General features: G+C 43.3%; 1 protein-coding gene across 1 annotated transcript; it reads right to left on the minus strand.

Annotated features, from left to right (window-relative positions):
- Positions 1-18,091: 18,091 nt before the first annotated feature.
- Positions 18,092-20,186, minus strand: LOC139791776 (vitelline membrane outer layer protein 1-like). The gene is given in 5 exon segments (XM_071734373.1): positions 18,092-18,171; positions 18,174-18,400; positions 19,136-19,202; positions 19,205-19,223; positions 19,998-20,186. Coding segments are annotated over 5 exon segments (573 nt in total). The 5' UTR covers positions 20,178-20,186.
- Positions 20,187-24,234: the final 4,048 nt, after the last annotated feature.

Here is a 24,234-nt window from a genome sequence, read left to right on the forward strand (position 1 = left end):
GGAGGCAGAGAGCCAGCTGCTTCCCCAACTGCCTGCTGTAATAGCTGCTTATACCAAGTTAATATTAATGCATTATTTATCCTCACTCGTATTTTCTCTCTTCAGCACCCAGCCACTGGATCTCATTATACCTTCCTCTGCCCAGAGCTTAACGAGCCATTTGCTAACTGATATTTTCTTCCCATCAAGGTTTTCCAGGTCACAATGAAACAAAATGATGTTTTGATTTTATTTCTGGCAGTCTGAACAAAGCACGCATTTTGAGACACATATATTTCAACGTTTCCTTTATACATTACATCTTTTTTGTGTGCCCATATCCTTTATAAAGCCCACATTTGGATGTGAGGTGTCACTCCTTAAAAACAATTCCAGTGACTAAAAGGAAATCAGGAGAGCCTGGCTCAGATGCTTACATCTCCTTCTAATCACCTCAATATGGCCTCCCTATTCCACGCACACAGAGGTAAAATCATTGGCCCAGTCTTATTTGTTATTCCTCCCTTGAGGAAGGTAGAAAATACATTTTTTTCTCAAAGTGTCTCAGAGGGTATGGAACCTTGTTTCACCATCATCCTTTCTCAAGTGCCTGTCCTCTGCAGGCTCCCATCCTATGGGGTTGGTGTGAGAAACTTGGCCTTGTTCAGATGTAAAGTACTCCAAAGAACAATATGTCCTTTCCATGTTTCTTTCATGGACAACCCAAATGGAGATTAAATGTTGATAGCCTGCAAATGCTTTCTCCTTCTGCAACATCTCAGCAAAGTTTTCGACTTGGTGGAAGCTTGTAGGAAGAACCCACCCTTCCTGCTTGTCAACACCTACATGATATTGTCTTTCTACATGTTTCAGCATCCAGGAGGTAGCCAGGACTCCCTACAGGGCAAACACCCATCAGGCTTTCTCATGCCTTCTCTGATCACCTGCAGCAACCTCAGTTGTGGGAGCTGACTGTGCTTTTGGCCTCGTGGCCCCTTCAAAATTTGATCTTGCAGAGAGGAAAGAGAAACTGTTATTTTCCCTGAACAAACCCAGATGCTCCAGGTTTCTCTGAATGGCTGCCCAGCTCTTACCATTGCTTGCTGTCACACCAACCTCAACAGCAGCATTTTTATCATCAGTGGATTCAGACTTGCTTCAGGAAACCTGGCAGTGTGCTGGGCACAGTGGTGATCCCTGGAGCATCCCACCAGGCACAGCCAGCACCGTGACTGCTCCCCATTCTGCACTGCCCCTCACAGCCCAACAGGAGCTGGCACTTCATCACAAACACTTTTTAACCTTTGTGCTGCAGCCAGGATACCACAGAGCCTTGAAATACTTCAGAAGATTTTGCTATATTTGTCCAGTTAATTTGTTGAGACAAACCTGTGATTTAAAACAAGGTGAGCACATCTGCTGACTAAAACAAATGAAACACTGAGCTACTGGAGTACACAGGTAAGCACACACTGCTACAGCCTGCAGGCAGGGTGATGGCTGGTGAAACACTCACAGCTGAGGAGCAGAGCTGTGAAACACAGGCGGAGCATCACAGAATATTTTGGTTGCTCTGCATCTTTATGTCTGATATGGGGGCTATGCCTTGATGTCTGACCAACAACTGGGATTTTCCTGCTGGCCTCAGGGTACGGGGAGGTCTGAGCAGAGCAGGTTGCACAAAATGCAAAGAGGTATATGAGAGGGGCACAGACACAGATGTGCACTCAGCAAAGTCTGACAGCAGATACCAAGTGTTAATGCAAATCTCCCATGTGAGCATTTTCACCTGAAATGACCAAAAGGGAAGCAGGATTGTAATTTAATTGAGTAAGGGCCAAGAGGTGCAGCACAAGGCCAGTACTCTGCATGCAGTTGAGAGGTAAGTGATGGTGCATTTTGCAGAGCTGGGAGTACAGCACAGTCTATAAAACCCTGGCTCAGTGCTTGTCAGGCCCCATCAGCAGGGAGTTGGACTCAATGATCCTTATTAGCCCCTTCAAACTTGAGATATTCTATGAACCTATGACCATGTGCAAATCAGACATTTTCATACAACTTCCATTCCTTCAGCCTTTTTCCTCCAGTCATACCTTGCAGAGTTACTTAGCATCAGCATCCTTCTGCAAAGAAGTTCTGCTTTGGCAGCCAGAGAGTGATAGCAATCTGCAGCCTGTCACCACTGGTCAGCAGCAGCTGCTAAATTGGATTGATGGTTTCATCAGTTGATGCCCTGTTTGATTTCATGTTCCACCCTAGGCACCCAGCTCCTTCCTACATATATTCCTCTGTATTATATCTTCTTCTTGTGACTGCATCTTAGTAGCACTGAAGGTTCTTGGCAGGGTGGGGACAACAGAGCCCATACTCCTCCATCACTCTGATGTCATGTAAAGGGCATGCAGATCCACACATAGAACTAAAAGCTGTTGTTTGTTTTCACCTAATGCAATAAACCTAAGTAAAATTAAAAAAGAAGTAGGACTTAGAGGAGCATATTTCCTGAAATGAATTAGTAGATCATGGTAAGGCTGGTTTTCACTAGGGACAAAATTTCCCAATCTTTTCAGTATAGACCAATGAAATGACCTTGTAGCTACCAGCAATATAAAGCAGGCTTATGGCAAATATTCAAGATAAATTGTTGTAATACTTCCCTAGGTATTGTTTAACTACTGAGCCTGGCAGGATCACAGCTTGCAGGGGTTATATGCCATATAAATTATCAGTGTTTGTCATGTGCTTCATGCTGTCAGGTAAACCACACCATTTTAAGTCAGGCTAGGATTTTTGAAGCATGGGCTGTTTGCACACTGTGCTTGTACACCCTCTTTCAGGATCCCCCAGCCCCAGCTGGAGGCACAATAGGAGGTGCAAAGTTAGAGACTTGCTCCTTATCTCCTGTCAATTTACACAGCTGGCATTTGTGCATTGACAAGGCAGCTCACAGGCTGCAAATGTGCTCCAGGAGTCAGAGTCACTGCTGACAAATGAATCAGTGCAGAGTGAGGCAGCTGCTGGCACCGGGCACCCAATGCTTCTCTCTTCAAAATTCCAGTGTTGGGGGTGGAGGCAACAGCTCAGCAAAGTCGACGCAGCACAAAGATGCTCCTAGAGCTCAGGCTGATTTTCAGGAGGTTTCTTCTCCTTCCCAGCAATACATTTGAATGACCTAGAATGGTTAACAGAGCATTGCAGAGAAGGAGGAAATATCTCAGATTGGGTCGGTCCCAAATAACTTGCAGAGAAGGCAGATAAAGTGGAAGGAGAGGACCATGGAGCTCAAGGGATCTTTTTCCCAGCTCTCCAGCTGGTCTGTAATTCGTGTGAGCCAAATCACTGTGATGCATTTTGGTTTTATTGGTTGACAATAAGTTCTTCATGACAGGAACTACCTGTGCCTTTAACAGGCAATGTGACATGGATCTTGTTCATGTTTCCAGGCATTAGTAGATAATAAGTAATACTATCTACCTAGTTAGTCCATTTAATGTGTTATAGAGTTACTTTTTCAGAGCTGCCACTCTTACTGGCTCCAATGGTACCCAGCACTGAAAATCTTCATGTGAGGATTTAAAAAAATGTGATAACACTGCTGAAGGTGTCTATTGAAATCATAAACACACAAACATACAGTACTAGGAGAAAAATCTCATCACCTTTTTGGAGACAGGACACTAAGCAAACAAACATGTGAGACTTGAGGTACAATTAATTTTTTCTATTCCTGTTGGAAAAAGAAAGTGTAAGAGCAGAAGGTATACAGAAACTTCTGAAACCAGGATTTCTGTAGAAAAATTTGGGCATACAGCAAACAGCATACAGCCAGTCTGTGCCACATTGCATTTTGAATTGTGTTATTTGGTCTCCCAGGCAACTAAGCTTGAATTTAGTTGGGATCCTTCCGGAGCTGAATCTACAAAGATGAACTCAGTCATCAAACTACTGCTGGAAGTCTACAAATAAAGGGGAATTAATGCAGTTATTAAGGAATATAATACTCTAATTCTTATTCTGAATGTGAAAAAGGCCATAAATATTAATTATAAAGCTTCTGGATTAATTGTAAGGTCAAAGGAGAAAACATTTGGTTTTCACTGCAAATGATCTTCTTTAACAAAAGTGAAGCCGCAGTGCAACTGTAACATGTGTCACTCCCATCTCAGCAGTTCTCATCCCAAGAAAACACAGCCCAATCGTGCTCCAGAACTTCACTACCTTTAACCCGTTACCCAACCTAAAATTTACACACAGATCCAAAGGAGTCTGTTTTCTGTGAATATGCATCCATCTTGGTGAGCAAGAGGAAGAGGATGGTCATGCATGCTGACTGTGGTTTCTTATCTGATCAATATAATCTATTTATGTGACTTACATGACATTCCGATTTAGCAAAGTAATAAATTTATATTCAAGAGAGGAAGAGAGACAAAAGTTTCTATTGTGCTTGTCAAGACACAGCCAGTGTTACCTGACTCCCAGGTTGCCTACCAAAATCATTTAACAGTTCTGAAGGGTATGACAGAACCATCTCACTCTTCACATTCATTACACTAAATATCAGTTTTAAAGGTCACTCCAGATAATTCAGTGCCAGCAATGAACTGTCTTAGTGCCAGTCATGCTACTGGATAGGGAAGAAAGGGAGCAGGAGTAAAGCACAAAGGGAATCCAGTCTGGATGATAATATGAAGATTTGCAATTTCAATTGGCCAGGTAACAGGTATTTTTGACCATCAGTGCCAGAAGTCTGAAAACAGTCATCAAGGAATTTAAGCCAATTAACACAGTGACAAGAACATTCTGTCAAAAGGGACTCCCTTCCCTGTCCACCCTATGCCTGAAATGATGCAGAAATTGTCCTCTGTCAAAGCCAGCATTCCAAGGCTGTCTTCCAAGGCTGTTGTAACAGAAGCACTGACACAGGGGTGTGCTTGGAGCACTTGCACACTTCTTGCATTTCTGTAGGTGAGCAGGAGGCACCTGACTGTTATCAGGGGCCTGAGTCAAAGCCCTTCACCATCTAACAAGTCAAAGCAGAAATTTACACACTCCACACACACAGATCCACACACAGACTTGAGAAGATAAGGCTTGGGGGAGACTTTATTACAATGTTCTAGTACTTAAAGGGCAGGTCCAGAGAAGATGGAGACTCCCTGTTTATTTACAAGGAGTCACATGGACAAGACAATGGGCAATGGGAACAGGTTGCTCCTGGTAAGATTCCAGAGGAAAGTTTTTCACCGTGAGGACATCGTAATGGTCTCCCAGGGGAAGTGGTGGATTCACCCACTTTGGAAAGTTTTAAGTCTCAGCTCGATGGGGTGCTTCAGAAGGGTTGGACCAGATGAACTTTGAGGTCTCTTCCAATAAAAAAAAAATAAAAAAGATCCACACTGATACACTGGGTATTACATCACTTTGAATTTCATGGCAGTTTTCCAATATATTTCTTTAGGTAGAATTCCCACTAATGTGTTGGCATAGAGTAAAAAGGCTTTTTAAAAAACAAGTAATTTATTAATTAATCAATCAATAAATCAATCACAGAGGAAACGCTGGAGAAACTACAGCCACAGTAATCTCTATATCAGGAAGAAAGAAGTGTTTGCCATATCTAATGCAGCTGTAGGTGAGCTGTCAACACTGCAATCACTCTCATTCTTTACATAATGAATATTAATATATTAACTTCCTCTGTTGTCCTTGAAAGAATAACCATGGAAATAAAACAGGCAAACAGTAAAAGGCATCTTCAATTATCTGGCCTGCAATATAAAATCTTCTTCACACCAAAATAAAATGAAGTTGCAAAATAATTAAAAATGCTTTCATCTCACTGATAGGAGATGTGCACAAAGGTGAAATACTCATAGAAAAACATTGTCCCATAATGTGTGCGATGAGTCAACCTCCACTGCACAATGGCAAGCTCAACTCTGACTGAGATCAAGTTCAGAGAAGCTAATTCATGTGATTATTCAAAATGTCATTGACAATTAAAAGTCCTGACATTAGATCAGACTTTGACAAATATCTCACCCAGAGAAATCAGTGTTTTGGCACAGATGCTGAGCTGGCATACGTACACCAAAGCTTTGTCCTTGAACTGGAGCAGCATTTGGAAGGTCCAATGAAGCCAGAACAAGACTGGGGCAATGGAACAAATATCCATATAGGATTTTAATCTTCTCAGCTATCTATGCAATTCAAAGGCAGATAATGAGTCTGGGCTCTGTCTGGAGGCAATGTCTAAAGTAGTGAGACTGAATCATCATGTGAAGGCATGAACAGAAGCCTGGACACCTGACTTTTCCTGGGCACCTAACTTGTGCGTGGCTGTGTTCAGGTGAAATGAATTCTGCAGCTCTCTAGCCAAGCCTGAATCGGATTCAGCCCAACTTTTGACATGTTATAACATCCCAGCAGTCAATAGCTCCAGCAGCTTGGCAAGGGCTTGAGACACAAGGTTTTTCCAGCCTTGGAGATGGGCTGAGGGGAAGAATGGCTGAGGTGTCATGGGCTTCAGAAGTGGGTTGTTACTTGTTATGAGCTTTCCCCTGCTGTGGCTCTACCTCTGCTTTCACTGGACTGCCTGATTTGAATTTAGCCTGGCTACAGCTCCTTGAGCTGTAGGTATCTCAAAAGCACCATTATATATGTTCCCATTGTGATAAAATATCCTGATCTCAAATAGCTCAGAGTATACACAGGAAAAACACGGAGAGGCAGTGGGGTGAAGTGAGGTAATTTGTTTGATAGTATCAAATAAATCAGTGGAAGTAACTATGGCATAAAAGCTGAATCCTGCAAGTAAAAGAGGAGTAAATAGGCAATTAACCTCCAGTGGTATCCTATTCTTTTCCCAAGGAGAGCCTGAGTTCTTTTCATATGGGTATTTACAAAATGCAGTCTGTATTACAATTGTACTTTGACAAACTAAAGTTTATGAGATGAACAAAGAGCAGTAATACAATTATATGATTTAATTATAGAGCATATTTCATATGAAAACATGGCAAGTGTCCTACTTCCATTAGCACTGGAAGCTGTGCCCTTGACTTCAGCACTGGCAGTTATGCTGCAAGAGCAGCAGCAAACTGGTGGTGATACCATATCACCAGGCTCTCTGCTGTACCTAGAGCCATGCACAGCTTGGTGATACTGCACTGCCTGCCAGCATCCCCTCTGAGCACAAGGAAATGCAGGCTGCAGCCAAGGACTCCAAAAGCTCAGTGAAATGTTGGGTAAAATCTATGTTTCAGAGGTATGAGATATGGCCTTACAGAACCTTCTCCCAGTTTCTGCTAGGCAGCATTAAATACGAGTCACTGTCATATGGGATAAATACCTAAATTAAATAAGGAAAAGAGAGTTCAGCAAAAAGAAAGTGCATTTCTGCAAGGACATGCCACCTCCTGGGATGTGAGAGAAAGGAAAAACCATCCAGAAAACATTGTAAGTGGGAGTTAAATCTTTATTAAAGACCAGAGGCATGCAGACCAAGATTCAAACACTGCTGAATCTCTCCTGAGCTCTAGAGCTAGCCCTTAGGAAAAAGCTATTTAAGTTTTTTTAGCCCAAACCAGGACAGCAGGGTAAGCTGCAAGTCAGGTCTCATCCTTTGGCTGTGTCAGAGTGGGATGATGCTGCATCTCAGCTGGAGGTGAGGCCATGTCTCCAGCTCTCCCAGCCAGAGCAGTGCAGGGACAGTCAAGATCTGGTGAGGACTGGTCAGGACTTTCAGCTGTGGGACTACCTTAGAAGGAAAGGAAGATCTCTGTCCCTACTACTCAGACCAAAATAGACCTCTCACCATCTGCTGTGCTTTTCAGCTTCCTTAAAACCCCTGAACACTGGGGCACATGTACCATAGCAAGTACTTCCAGAGCCCTGAGCATGCTTTCCTTTGTAGCAATGACAACCCCAAAGAAGTCCAATGTCTGCTTATATTCAAGGACAAAGGCAAGTTCAACATCTTGGGAAAGAGATGTTCAGAGCTCTGTAACAGCAGCCTAGATGGCTATTTATCATTTTGTTGTGGCTTGAAGTGAACATTGCTTTTATGACCAACTATTAATTTGGCCCAAAGTCCCTCTCTGCTGACTGCCTCTGGCCAGCTTTGGGCTGGAGCTTGGTTTGGGGATACTTTAAAGCTTGGATACTTTCCATGGACTCCTCAAGCTCTTTCTGTCAATTACCATGGGGACACCAAGTGCTTGTGTCAAATTCAGCAGAGCTTTCCTACAGCATTTTTCTGCTGTAGACCCTGAAAATCACCTCCAGGCTGTCTACAAGAGAAGTACTGCTTGGTGTATTCCCAGTCCCTGTAGCAGTCACAGAAAAGGAATCCTTTACCCATCACTGGAGTTTGAGCTGTTCCATCCATGTGTTCACCCATCCTGTACCTTCTCTACTCTCTTCCTCAGAGCCCTGAGCTGTCAAGACCATTGCTGTGTGCCAGCTGCTGGTCACCATGTGGAGCACCAGGGCTGTGAGATACATACCAGCTCACCCAGGTACTGGAAGGGCAAAATGTCTCCAAGGTTCCTGAATGTTATTGCACACTGTAAGAAATAAGATTGAAGGAAAAAGTATTTTATGCATTCCAGGGTCAGTCTACCTTCTGTTCTAAGCTCCCTCACATCCCAGAGTGAATGTCACAGGGAATTCAGCACAGGTGAGCTTGGCTGGGTCAGGGGAGAAGAAGTAGCTGGAAACAGCAGTTTGTACCAGTGCTAGCAGTGCTAGCAGCAGGTCTGGGAAGAGCTGTACCTGCTTGTGCTGCCCTTGCATCTGTGCACCCTGTGGTATCCCAAATGCCTGTCTGCACAGACACATAGCTCTGTGTGAGTAAGTTAAGTGGATGGATTTCTCCACTTGCCCTTGGGCTTTGGTCACAATCCTCTGGCAGTCCCAGTGTAGAGCTCTGTCAGATGGATCCTGGGTTTTTTCCCATTGTCTTCATACCTCAATGAAAGTTACCAGAGCTTAAGTTCTGTCTTTGACACTGGCTGCACAACCAAAACTTGACACACAGGAGGTAACTACTTTGACCTGAGCCTCTCCCATCCCAGCATGTTAGGGGAGAACCCCCTCCTCCCATGCCACCAAGGCCCATAGCCACTCTTGATACACTGAAGGTCTTCCCAGAAGACCTGCTCATGCCCAGGTGGATGAGCAAGCAAGGAGCAGCAGCCTTGGGGTTCAATAAATCTTGTCAGTCTCTGTAGTACATCCCATGTTGAAGCTCTGGTCATGCAGAAGACCTCCTGAGACACCTAGCCTGGCAGGACAAAGGTGCTTCTGTCACCCACAGGAGGGAGTGCACCACTGCTACTGACAGCTTCCTGGCTCCAGCATATGGATCAGCCTCAACCAGCCCAGATGCTTCCCCCAACACAACCTTCTGGCCTCATCTGTTGAGGTTCTGTAACTCTGTAGGTGGTGAAGGAGCCTTAAAACTAATAAAATAATTCATAGGCATCCGGTCATCCCCACCATGGGAGTCCCCAGCCTACACCTGCTCAAGCATTGCCCTTTGTCATCCCACCTTCCATGCAGCATGTGGTTTGGGTTTCTTGCCCCAAGGGGCAGACTCCTGCTCATCCTGCTTCATGCCAGGCTGTGGGCTCAGCTCTGCCATCATGCCCTCTGGCATCTGGCAGCTCAGCAGCTTGGCTGGAGCATGGCTACTGTCGAGATGTGTGGATCACCCCTGTGGAGATACCAACTAGCTCTTGAAGGATCTCAGACTTTCTAGAGCAAAACAGTACCAACTACCAGCCTTCTTGGGACTTTCTAACATTTAGGTATCATACCCCACAATTATTATTAATTTATTAGTAAAATAAAGTTTAAGGAAGTAACTCTTTTACTTTGAGGTAAGCATAGAGACATGGTAAAAGAGTTAATCTCACAGATGCCTCTTCATCTGGTTTAGCTTCAAGACAGTGTTTATGTCTCTTCACAAGCCCAACTAACGACCTTGATGATTTCTGCAGCTCCTCAAAGCTTCATTTTGGGTGTCAGGCTGGGTGTCAACCCCTGGATGAAGGAGGACAGATCTAATAAGGATTGCTCTTCCCACACCAGGAGGGTATGGGGGACAGCCCTCCTTGCTGTCCCTCTGTCCTGCCCCAAGGGAAGTGTGCAGGACAGCCAGCAAACTGGGGAGGAATTTTCACTCATGGAAGCAGAAGGACCCTGGAGAGGCTGACACTCCTTGTGTCCACACCATCTCTCCTGGCCTCAGCCTCTCTGGGAAGGTGGTGAGTTCACTCACAGGAACGTAATGAGATCTGACAACTGTGATGTGCTCCCACACTAAGTGGAGTCTGAGAGATTTGTGTCCAGCTCTGATCCTCTGATCCTTGCTGTGGAATAGACCATCTGTTTTGTGGCAGGGATGGTGAGCACAGTAAGGACCTCCTGTCTGGAGGGCTGCAATCAAACCATCCATCCCCATAAACACTGCTTGGTCATCCACAGCCAGCAGCCCTGAATATGTTCCTTGAGAGATTTTTTTCTCCAACTGAAATATATACTTAACAGTAGGCTGGAAGAACTGCATTTTCCCCCTTATAGCAGCAGATGAACAGAATTAGCCTAGTACAGATTTCAGATGCTGTTCCTGAAACAGGAGCAGAAGACAAGGACATTGCCACTCATGAGCACACTGACTATATGTCACAAGTACCTGTATTTATTCAAATAAATTCCACCTGAAGGAATGGCCAAACATCTTTCTGCTCAGATAACTGTAATTTGTAATACAGATTTTTAGCAAGCAAGTTTATCCCCAGTCTAAAAAAGCACCTGCTCATGCTTAACTGCTGAAACTGACAGGACTATTCATGCATCAACACAAAGCCTATGCTCAGTTGCTTACCTGAATTGCAACAGCAGTGTATATTTAAAAATTCAGAAAAAAATTAACATTATACAGTGCTAATTAGATGAATCATGAGAGTTTTGTCTGGATTTTGTAGAGTTTCAGCTCACCCTGCTCAGATTTCTGAGCAGAGCAAACACAAGGCACAGTCAAGTACAGGTCCTTGATAAGCCATTCACCTCTCAGGACCCTCTCCAGCATTCCAGCATGAAATTCATATTTCCAGGCTCTACTGTCATGCCCCAGTCCATTCAGATGGTGTAAAATTTCTGAACTCACTGGATTATACTTTCACCTCCTCTAGATTGGTATTGATAGCTATTGGCTGTTGATAGGTGTCACAGAATTTTTGCTTGGACTAAAATGAAGGTAATTAGTGTGATTAGAGATGCTTGAAAAATTGTTCAAACTATTGTAACTACTTTAAAAATCCCAAGTGAAGAGAAATAAAGTCCACATAGCTCTTATGCCTTTATATAGGGAATAATAAATCATATATTGTCAATAGAAGGAATAATAATCACAGACTGCATCTAGCTGCAAAGTAACAATATACAAACACATATAAGTAGTCTCAAAAGCAAAAAGTTACTCAGAGTCTCAAGACCAAAAATAATAGAAGAAAGCTAAACAAGGAAAAGTTATATTAAAATATGATTCAGAAGAAGAAACTTTTGCAGGGAAATAAGATATTTTTGATGGATAATGGGACTCCTAGGATTTTCCTGGCACTCAAAGCCCATTGTGAGGCCTCGTGATAAATAAACAAGTCATCCTTTCATTTAATGAGATGACCAGGTTTTATTCAGTTGTGTCACTCTCACACTTCTGCTTCTTATTACAGTCCAAAGCCCCTCCCCCTCAAAGCTCCCAGATCCTCTTTCCCTGGCCCACACACCCATTAATGGCCCCCTGGGTACCCACCTGCACTCCAGACTCTGTGCAACAGTAACTGCCTCACCTGGCATTTATTGTACCTAATACACAACTAATTGCACTTATTGTATCCCACATACCAACGTGGCAAATAATTGGTGTTGCCTAGGCAGTGCTAGAGGAAACTGGGAGTAACAGGAGCAGCCCTGTAGCTGATCTACTTATGGATGTTCAGAACAGCCACAGTCTAACCCTGTCTCAGTTAAAGGCTCTTCCCACTTCAATGAATTAAAAAAGCCTCACTTCAGATTAAAAAGATGCTTGTGTCTTCTTAACCTTGACTCTTGCAGATGTAAGCACCTGGCCAAAACAGTGCTCCCTCTCAAAGATGAAAATACCTTAAACCTCCAGACCAGCAATGATACAATGACCCATACAGAATGGGAGAGAAAACCAGGCTGCTCCTCCAGCACAGGAGTCTGGAGATCTGGTGACTGAACAGGAGATGAGCCAAGTGGCATCAACTGCAATTTGATCACCAAGAGAAGAGCCTGAAGTCAATGAGACAGAAGAAGGTCTGTGGCAGAAGCAACTTCCTTCAGATGTCAGAAATAAAAGATGTTTGTCCAAAAGTTGAAGGACATTTACCTTCACAGTAGGAATGGCAACTTACAGCATAGAAATGATTAATGGGTTAAGAACACAGTCCCCAAAAATGGAGAGGGGATCTATACTCAGAGATGGAGCTTTGTCCCAGATACCTACCCCAATAGACACCAGAAGGATTTTCAAGCTTCTGCCCTGAGACTGTGCCTGTACCAGCTGTCTCAGGAACAAGCTGCACCTAACAGCACCTCACTGCCCCATCACCACCTCAGCAGTCATCCCTTACTGCAAGGGAGGTGGCTTGAAAATGCACTTACATGAATGCAGCTCCTTCATGACTGCATCCTCTTCTCACCTGCTCAGTAGGACAAGGCTCTGCTCCCACACTGCACATGCACCCACTTCTGCTCCTGTAGCCTCAAACTTTTCTGTTTCAGTCCCCACTGCATCCTCCTACCTGGTGGTGTCACCACTGGCTCTGAAAGTGGTCACAGGTCTGTCTACAGACTTTCCTCATTTTAAACCTATTTTTTATCCATAGGATGGGATTTGCCTGAGCAAGGAAGGTTGCTCCATGTTTCTTGCAACAGACAGCATCAAGCTAAACATTTCTTGGCCATTTGTGAAAACTCCATTGGGTATGAACTCTGGATCTGGAGCCTTCTCGTGATAGATCAGTTATTGAATATGCAGGCATTCAACAAAAAACACACAGAAGTATAAGCAGAGTGGGAAGGCTTAATGACAAATGGCTTAGGATCTCAAATGCAGTCAAATGGCCTTGCTAAATCAGCTTCAAAATGCAGAAATTCTTGTTAATTCATCCAGCAAGAGTAATGCAACAAATCTCACCTTCAGTCAAAACAGTTTAGATGAGATCACTGGTGTTTTTGTGAGGAAAAAAGGTGGACAATGTTTCCTTTTTTCCATCCACAGTCTTCACACACTGCGTTAGCATCAGCAGGGAAAAGAGTGAACTTCCTTTATCTTTGTAGTGACCTAAAGCAAAAAATAACTGAGAAGGTAAAGAGGTGGGAAACAGTTTATGATACCAATACCTCAGTATCACAAGGGAACACAAAGATAGTAAAGACCTTGAGCATTCTTTGTTTTCTTTCTGTTAGCAGTTCAGCTGGCATGAAATCAACACACCTCAGGTCTGAGAGAACAAAACGTGCAGACCACAAACAGTCCAAAACCTTTTACATTATTCATGCCTATTATTAAAAAAAAAAAAAAAAAAACGCGGCTGGAAAAACTACTCACCACGGAGGAGCACCAAGGAGTGATCAAGTTTATTGCCTGGCTCTGTGTTAACTGACAGCATTAAAATTCCAACAAGCTACTAAACAGTACAGATCAGCCTGTTATAGGACAGTATCAAGAAATATCTTCAGTCCCCATATAGAAAAGCAGATGTGGTCCTAAACCACTACAAGAACTGATGTGAAATTACACAAGGGGACACTAGACTGATTGTCGAGGGAAAATTTTCTAACTGGCAAATCCCTGTTAGGCAGTGGATGGCTCAACAGATAAGGAGAATATATAAAACTAGATATGAAAAACACTAGAAAATGCACAACACGGACCCAGGAAAGACATCCTCAACTTAAATATTGTTTCTGTTCTCGTGTATTTTGTGCTCACCAATATCCTTCAGGAAGATAAATGAGTAAGGTCTTTCCTAACTACAGCTTCTGAAGCTCTGCAGGTTTTCATTAGAGGTTTATAAACCCAAGCTTACAGGGAGATGGGATTCCAGAAAATGTCTGAATGCTGCCAGGTAATTCTGCAATGTGGGATTTAAACCTATTTTGCCCCATGTGAGAAACTTGACTGGGTGACAACTGCAGTATTCTTTTTGTCAGCATAAAAAAATGATTTGACTATTTACTGAACATTTTCCAGATCTGTGAAAGCCTTTGGGATTATGCTGGAGGAAAGATTTAGTTATGTTTCTATGGAAACCATAACACTTATATAAAAGCCTGTTTAACAAGCAAGAGTGTGTCACTGTATCTCATTCAAGGTGAGCCACCTCTGAGATAACTCATTGATAAACTTCCAACTGGGTTTTAAAGCCTGGGAGGACACCAGTGGATTTCTTACACCTCTAATAGGAGTGGGACTCAGCAGGTACTTCTGGATAACTACTTAGCACCACAGCATAGGTGTTATAATGTCACATAGAAAGTTGCACTCATTTGGCTACATTTGAAAGGAAATTTTTTGTCAGGTAGATCATACAGTGATGATTTGCTAAGTTTATGTCTTTCTCACTTGGTCCCTATTCTATATACGTGTAGCTTCACTGACTCCAGTATGACCCAGAGGAGTTATGTTTTTTCAGAAAATAGTGAGGTCTGCACAGCTGTTTGTATGCAAATAATATGAAGTTCAAGTGTTTCAGTTATCTACATACACAAATACATACACACACAAGAAAACAAGCACCACTTCTTGAACAAATCACTCAAAAGTAATTTATGCTTTCAGGTACTTCAGCTCAGCTATTCTGGCCATTCCAAGCACTAACTCTTTTAGAAACCAGCTCCACCTGGAGAACAGAGGCACTACCAGACCTCCTTCTCCAACATAACTACCTGCATGAACATCTTAGGTTCACACAGCATTATCTTTCCAAGACACAGATCTTACAGGCTGAGAAAAAAGGCACTTGAGATATCATCCCACCACATTTTCTGCTGAGAATGATCTTACAGAATTGTAATCATAGGATGGTTTTGGCTGGAAAAGAACTTTAAGATCATGAAGTCCAACCATGAGCCCAACATTCCCAAATCCACCCCTAAACCATGCCTCTCAGTGCCACATCTACACATCTTTTACAAAAACCCATGGGTAGTGACTCCAGCACTTCTCTGAGCAAGATATTTTTGTGTTGGACAATCCTTTTGGCAAAGACATTTATATCCTCTCTAAAACCTCTTGATGATTTTTACTTCTCCTATTTGCTCTGGTGGGTGACCAGTAGTTGGCCCTCTAAGACTTCTGTGAAGTGCACGCTGTGTCTGCCTGAGCAAAGGGATTTCCCAGGATTTGGGAGATGATTCAGACAATATCACCACCATTCCTTTTCACTTTCATTGGATAAAGCCTGTGTTTTTTAGATCAGTGAAGCTATTTTCATTTTAAGTCCTCATATCTCACCTCACCTCATATCTCACTGGGACTGGATGCTCAATTTGCAAGTTTAAATGATCCCTATCTCATAAGAAAATTTAATTCAATCAACTAGAAGCAAATTAAGATATATCCGTGTGTGAGGTTTGAAAAAGTCATTTTGGAAGGTAAGTTTTATGTGGTCACAGCTAAATCCAGCTACCTCTGAGAGCATCAGTATTTACTTTTAATTTAATTTAGTTTAGTTCAGCTTGTTAGAACTTCTGGTTTTATTTTGGTTTGGTTTTTTGGGTTTTTTTTTCCTCTAAGTACTAGAGCTGAGGTATTTGAATGTTATAGAAAGTTGAATATATACAAATACAGATTTTTATTTTTTTTTTTTTTTAAACTCCCAAATGGAAGTAGAAATTACAAAATACTTCTTCAAAGCAAATAATCCTTTCTATTTCAAGTGCTGGCTTGGTTGGTTTTGCAAAATAAACAATTCTTAAAAAAATTAGTTATTTAAAATCTCTGCAGAGAAGAGGTCCAAAAGCAGCTAAAGGATGACCTAAGAAGTGCCAAATTATAAAGAAACAGCTTAAAATATTGAGAAATACATCAGATCCCAAGATGAAATAAATCACAGCTATCCAAATTTACAGCAGAAAGTCTGGGTGAAAAGTTTCTTTTTTAAATAAAAAAAAATTTAAAATTCAGGAATGTTTCTAAGATTTTTTTCTTGCACCACTGAGGCTTTGACAAGTGCTCCAAATGAAGTAACTTTAAATGATATTATTGGAGGTACATCAGTTTACTCCACCTGCACCTCAGGAAGCAGAAGCCAGGAAGCAATACCCATACAGTACACAGAGAGAATTTTCTTATTCTCCACTAAGTAGCAGTACATGCAATCAGTCTTGGGTTCTGCATGACTGGCTTCTGTTATCTTGAGCCATCACTTGGAAAATTCCTGTGCTGTCCAAACTGAGGAAATAGGACATAAAATGGCACAAGTGCCATAAGAAATAACTTTGTTCCAAAGGCCATCGCTTGAGAACATTGCAGTCACCAATTCAATGATTGCTCTCAGCTTTACCAGTATAATTTATACTGATGATTTCCCTGACTCAGAGAAACTTTTTATTGCATCAAACATCAGATATTGGGTACCGGTACCAGAGACAGTACGAAGAGTTACACAAACCCATGGTCTACTCAAGAGCAAACCCCTGATTTATCAAAATGCTTTAACCAAAGCACACATCATGTTTGTTCTATTATTTTACCTGCCACATTCCATTCCTCTTCAAAGAAAATATAGTTATTATTCAAATATTTTTTTTTTAGTAAAGTGACAAGAAGGAAAATTCACATCAGTGAAGAGTCAGACTGGCAATGGCTGCTGTCTATGTGCCAAGAAGAGGATGTGAACTGGCAGAAGGAACCTCCATCCACAGGCTCTGTGCTCTTCCATGTGGCTGTGATTCTGGACATGGCCAGCTAAATACCTAGAGAGGACCAGCACCATGTCCCTACGTTGCTTTAACTACACAAAGATGCATAATGCTTCCTTTGAGCAAACAGCAACAACTAGATTTCCTAAAAGATGCTCATAGGCAGAGAGTTTTCAACTCTTGCCAGTGATGCCCAGTGGCTCAGACCCCTAATGGGCCCAGTAATGATCTCCAAGCATGATTTTGCCCCACATTGAAAGTACATTCTTTACAACTATCACATCAGGAGAAGATAATAACTTCAAGCTTATACTGCAAATTGGAGCATAAAAAATGGATGAATGACAAGGTTTATTTTTAGTTTGGATTCTCCCCAATCTATTTAGAGCATGAAGCCCAGAGGCAATGAACAAAAAAACAAGTCCCATGAAAATGAGTATTGCATTAACATCTGGGTGAGCCAGTGGAGCACCAAAAAGCAGCAAAAAGGGAGATCTGGGGAGCTGCAGCCCACCCAGCTAACACCACATTCACACTGAGGTGAATGCTCAGTGCATGCACTTTTTCTACCCATGTTCCCTAAGGCAGGAGCTCAGGTATGAGCTAAGAGATTACTTGTAAAAACACATACAAGACTTAAGGCACTTGAAGTAGGAGTGGACAATGATACCAAACCTTTGACATTTCTCACAAGCCCACCCAAATTTCCATCTCACTCCATTTAGCTCTTGCTGGTCATTTTCCCTTTGGTTAGAAACATCAAGTAGACTCAAACTATTACCCATTCTTTTCTGCCTGTCATGTTAATAGGCCAAATATTATTTTGAACAAAGGAAAAATGGGCAGAGCAATCCTGGAAGAAACTCACCAGTCAGAGACCAAAAAAAGAAAAAAAATAGTTGAAAAATCTGTTCCTCAGCTCTGAGCAGTTGTCAGAGATTGGGCATTTTCATAGAGATATACCAGCAGTTACATGGTATGATGATTCTTGTGAACATAATACACCTCAGTAACTAGGAGAAGCTATGCTAACATAGTGGTATCTGTAAAAAAAATCATGTGAGGCATTGGCTAGTGCAGCAAGATGCAAGCAGTCAAAACATCACAGACATGTCTCAGTATAAAGCTAGAGATAAGTTTTACTGATGTTTCATTTGCTGTGTGAGATGTGTAGGAAGTGATGAAGACTGATGAAGAACTTTACATTGTTGAGTGCAGTGTCATCCTGAAGCCCTGTGGGGGCTCTACCTTGGTCTGGAGGCCACATATATTGCATCTTTTGCTCCATGGGCCAAAACTATCCCATGATAATCCATCACCTACTAGCACAGTTTTATCTGCACATCTAAACTGGATGTTGTTGGCTGCTGTGTCATCACCTCCTCCTTGGGACTTCTCTGTTCTCACTGAGATCAGGCAGCTTCTATGGCAAAGCTGGAAGCAGGTCCAGGTACCCCACCTGACAAAAAAGCAGAGAGAAGAATGTACAGGCTCTGCCAACCACTCCAAAGTACCCCATCTCCTTACCCTGCTTCCCTCAAGCTTAACACTTTCTTGTTCAGAGCACTGATCTATACAATGCTCTGCTGCAGTCTGAGGCCTCTTACTTTCCCCTTTTTTTCCTTCCCTTCCAAGGGTGTACATTTCTCTTTATTGGTATCACATCAGAAAAACACCAGAAGTCCAAAATTGGATTGTTGTGGCTCTGGTGGAAACTCCAAGGACATGATGATCACATGTTTTATGATGAATCCTTGACCTTTCTGACAGGCAGACATCAGGCAGCAGGCAGAGCAGACACTCTTCAGCCAAGAGATGCAGTGCTTTTCACTTCAGCAGGGCCAGGGCTTTGCCCATACAGTTGCTAAATATATGGTTAAAAACCTCTTCCCTGGTATCTGCCCCACATACTGCATATTTACAAAAGGCACTCTAGCCCTGGAACTGTATTTGGGTTTTCACAGTGCTCTGCAGAAACTTCAAGAGCAAACAGAAGAGAGCAATGAGAAGTAACTGTGTTTAATTACCCTAAAAATGAATGAACAAAAACCTCAACCACATATTTTAATTTACTTTATACCGCAGAAGTAGGCAGACAAATTAAGTCAGAGCAGAGATGCCTGCAAATGGTGCCATCTATAGACATTTTGTGAGCTGGTGCATGACAAACAAGGGAAAAAACAGTGTTACTTACTCCCCCACCATGGACTCAGGGACTGAGTCTTCTTGACAATGAGGGCGTATGCCACTCAGAGCTGTCTCCCAAACTGGGATGACTCCACCTGCAGTAGAAAATTCCAAAACAAGAGGTAAAGGCAAAGGGGAGAAGACCCAGGAAAATTCCTTTCAGTGTCAGTCATATAAAGTCCCAATTTCTTTCTGTACTAAGAAAGAGAAAATGCCTTAGGAAGCACATGTGAAAAGATGTCTGACACATTGGAAAAGAGCAAGGTACCTACATAACCCTTGTAACATGTTTTTCTTTGTGTTTTATAACTATTCCTGCTCCGACATGTAAAGCAGAGACTCTGAGACCCAGGAGAGATGCTGAAGGAGGCTGCCTTTCTTCCTGACTCCAGCAGAATATTTCAACACTGATCTGGTTTCTCCCAGCAACATCAACCACATGGAGACCGTGCATCTGTCAGCGCAGCTCTATCCGGTTTGATGACAAAACAACTCAGGCAGTAGCCCCAGTTTCACTGTAGCTAATGGAGACCTCTTGTCCTAATAAGTAATTAAGTAAATAAATAAATAATAAAATTATATTTTCCTTTACCGGTGTAACTGTAGTAAAAACATTTTCTAGGCTGAATAAATAAATAAATGGATAAATTTTGTCCTAATGAATAAATAAAATCATATTTTCCTTTGCCTGTGTAACCATAGTAGCTACATTTTCTAGGCTGAATTTTCCAAAAGACTCAGAATTTTATGTACAGAGTACCATACTCAGGAAGAGGAAAAACTCTGCTGAAAGTCCTTCCAGGAGGAGATGCAGAGCTACAGACCAGGGTGCATGGACAGGTGATAGTGGGAAACAGGAAGAATTTTACTTTCAGTGCAAATCCATCAGCATGGCCATAGAGGCAAAATTTCCGCCTGCTCCAGTTGCACCAGTGACATCTGTTGGGCACAGTGAGGACAGAGGAGCCTTCACATGTTCCTGTGCCCAGGGTGCAGAGGGGAGAAGCAGGATGAAAGTAGCTGGCATCAGGAGCACTTGCACTCTGCATCTGCTGAAGCTGGTATGTGGACAGAGGAATTTAGACACTGCCAAGGCAGCTTGTCTTTCCCCACCAGTCCATCAACAAACCCCACGGGAACAACATCTTCCAGCCAGGGCAGTGACACAGCACTTGTTGTCCCACCTGCAGTGCTCACAACGAGCACCCTGGGAGCACAGAGTTCAACATCCAACGTGCAGCAGATCCTGTGGCTGTAGGATCCACCATCACTGAAGCTCAGGCCCCACTGGTACCTGAGGTTGCTCTTTCTCAGATGTAAGACTCTACACTTGGCCTTGCTGTAATACATTCAATTTCTCCCTGCCCAGCTCTCCTGCCTGGATAGGTCCCTTTGAATGGCAGCACAGCCTTCTGAGCTATATGCCACTCCACCCAGTTTTGTGTCATCAAATGTTATGTGGAAAAAAGATGTGGATTCATGTGGGCAGAAGGGAAGCAGCAGCCTGTGCAGGATCATGAAGAGGGGCAGATGTGGATCTGCAGCCATGGAGGGCCCCGTGTCAGAGGAGGTGACTGTTCCTGCAGCAGCCGTGACTTTGTGGGCTGCCCAGGCTGGAGCAGTTCCTGAGGGACTGCATCTGTGGGAGGTACTCATGGCAGAGGGGTTCCTGAAGGATTCCTCATGAGAGGAACCCCACGTTGGAGTAGGGGAAGAATGTGAGGAGTCCTCCCCCTGAGGAGGAAAAGGTGTCAGTAATACTGTGTGGGGAATTGACCCTAAACCCCACTGCTCAGCCCAGGGGGAGGCAGGAGCTCCAGACCTCTTACTGACACATGTGCTTTACTTTCTCACCTCTGTTTTAATATCCTTGAAGTAATGTCAGAACACAGTCTTAAATAAAACTGGAAAATTGATTAAATTTATTAACAATCGAAGAATCACAGATTCATCTGGGCTGGAAAGGTCCTCTGAGATCATCAAGTCCAACCCTCAATCCACTGCCACTGTGGTTCCCAGACCATGGCACTGAGTGCCACATTCAGTCTCTTCTTAAAAACCTCCGGGGACGGAGAATCCACCACCTCCCTGGGCAGCCCATTCCAATGCCTGATCACCCTCTCTGTAAAGAATTTTTTCCTAATATCCCACCTAAACCTCCCCTGATAGAGCTTAAAACCATGCCTTCTTGTCTTACTGAGAGCTGCCCGGGAGAAGAGACCGACCCCCCCCGGCTCCAACCTCCTTTCAGGGAGTTGTAGAGAGTGATGAGGTCTCCCCTGAGCCTCCTCTTCTCCAGGCTGAACACCCCCAGCTCCCTCAGCCCTTCCTCACAGGACTTGTGCTGGATCCTTTCACAGCCTCCTTGCTCATCTCTGGACCTGCTCCAGCACCTCGATCTCCTTCCTGAACCGAGGGGCCCAGAACTGGACACAGGACTCAAGCTGTGGCCTCACCAGCGCTGAGTACAGGGGCAGAATCCCTTCCCTGGACCTGTTGGCCACGCTGTTCCTGATACAGGCCAGGATGCCATTGGCCTTCTTGGCCACCTGAGCACACTCTTGGCTCATGTTCAGCTTCCTGTTGACCCAAACTCCCAGATCCCTTTCTGCCTGGCTGCTCTCAGCCACTCTGTGCCCAGCCTGGAGCTCCCCATGGGGTTGTTGTGGCCAAAGTGCAGGACCCGGCACTTGGCTGTGTTGAACCTCATCCCATTGGAATCAGCCCAACTCTCCAGGCTGTCCAGGTCCCTCTGCAGACCCCTCCTGCTTTCCAGCTGATCAACACTCCCATCTAACTTAGTGTCATCTGCAAATTTGCCAATGGTGGACTCAATCCCCTCATCTAAATAACCAGTGAAGATATTAAACAGAACTGGGCCCAGCACTGATCCCTGGGGTACACCACTGGTGAGCGGCCACCAATTGGTTCACCACTCTCTGGTGGCCACCAGCAGTTCCTAACCCAGCACAGAGTGCTCCTGTCTGAGCTCTGGGCTGACAGCTTTTCTAGGAGAATGCTATGGGAGACAGTGTCAAAGGCTTTGCTGAAGTCCAGGTAAACCACACTACAATGATAATGCTTTCCTTATTCATCCTGCTGACTACAGTTATTTTTGCAAGCACTGGAGCAGAAAAATTATGTCAGTGTTTTTCACCTTTTACAGAATTACAGAATATTTTAGGTTGGAAGAGACCTCCAAGATCATCCAGGCCAACCTTTGACCAGCACTATAAGCTAACTACTAAACCATGTCCTTAAGGACCAGGTCCAAATACCTTAGGGATGGTGACTCCTCTACAGTCCTGGTCAGGCCATTCCAATGCCTGACAACCCTCTCAGTGAAAAAATGTTTCCTATCATCCAGCCTAAACCTCCCCTGGTGCAGCTTACATCCATTTTCTCTGGTCCTATCACGGTCCACTAAGGAGAAGAGGCTGTTTCCCTCCGTGCTCCAACCTCCCTTGAGGTAGTTGAAGAGAGCGATAAAACTCTTTATTTTATAAATAAAGACTTCTAAAAATTTAAAAATAAACAAATGTCTATAATTTTACCTGATATAGAAATTTTATAAAATTAATATTTTGATGTGATGTAATATTTAAAATCTATATGGAACAGGTAAAAGAAGTTAGTATCTATAAGATATTAAAAAGTATACCATGCCAAATTTCCTTCATTTTATTTTGTTACTGTAAAAATACCGTTACACTTGAAAATGCCACACATCTAGGATCATAAACTTTATTTAATGCTGTTCTATGTTGCTTTTCTCACATTCTCTCATATTCATGTACATCTGCTGCTGCCCAAAGGATTATGATCACTTGAGAGGCTTCCAGGACTGCCCAGCCTCTTCCTACAGCTTTTGTGTAGCAAGGCAACAGACTGTGAAGTCATGCAAGCCCACACCTGCTTCAACTTTCACACTTCTGTTTAAGTCTCCAGTGACTCTGCTTTCCATTCATTGCCCACGTACCTCCACCCTCCTCTGGGTGGTCTGTCAGGAAATCTGCAAGCCCATGGAGATCCTCATTTATTTCAGCATGGTACTGGTACTCCTTGTCTGTGTTTGGAAGAAGGTGATTCACAAGGTACATTTCTGTTTTTTTATTCTTTAAACTTGTAAGGATTGGGCATTTTTAAAGCCCAAAAATTAATACTACTTCTGCGTCAGGCAGTGAAAAACTGCTTCTATCACCTCTACTAGGTGTTTTGTGGAATGCCCTGCAAAATATTAGATAAACCTATTTAGAAAAAGTTTGAAGTTTCTTTTATCCACAAGATTTAGAAGTAGAAACAAGCATTGCATTGTAACTTTCAACTATTCATATTACTCTCCATCTTGGACATTCTTGTTCCTTTCTTCACAGGGTCTGGCACACACCACAAGTTTGCAGGAGTAGGGAGGGGTCTGGTATCATGGTTTGCCAAGAGACAAAAGCAAAGAACAAGCATTCTCCACTGATGTCCTTAACTCAGAAACAGCTGTGAATCAGCTGGTCAGATGCAAGCAGAATTTCTTTATTCCAATCTGTGGAATTAAAAGAAGTTTCCTCTGATTTGTAATTCACTCTGTGTGACAATAGGGGAGACTTAGGTTGAAGACCATGGTCTACAGCTGCTCATAGATATCTGCTGAGCTGCCAGCAGGTCCTCTGAGCTGCAGAGGTAAAAGCAGCTTCTGGTGACTTTGTTTTCTCTGCAAGTGAATAAAACCTGAAGGAAACTTGGGTGGATTGAAAACTGGATGAATGGCCAGGTCCAGAGAGTGGTTATCAGAGACAAAAAGTCTGGTTGGAGATCAGTAATTAGCAGTGTAGCCCAGGGGTCAGTACTGGGTCCAGTTCTGTTTAAATCTTCATCAGTTACCTGGATGATGGGGCAGTGTACCCTCAGCAAGTTTTCTGGTGACACAAAACTGGGAGGAGTGGTTGATATACCAGAGGGTCATGCTGCCATCAAGAAGGACCCCAACAGGCCAGAGAAATGGACTGACAGGAACCTCATGGAGTTCATCAAGGAGCATCTTCATGGAGAAGAAGAACCACAGGCAGCAGCACATGCTGGGAGCCACCCAGTTGGAAAGTAGCTTTGCAGAAAAGG

This window comes from Heliangelus exortis, chromosome 1, assembly GCF_036169615.1.
Source record: "Heliangelus exortis chromosome 1, bHelExo1.hap1, whole genome shotgun sequence".
Lineage (NCBI taxonomy): Eukaryota > Metazoa > Chordata > Aves > Apodiformes > Trochilidae > Heliangelus > Heliangelus exortis.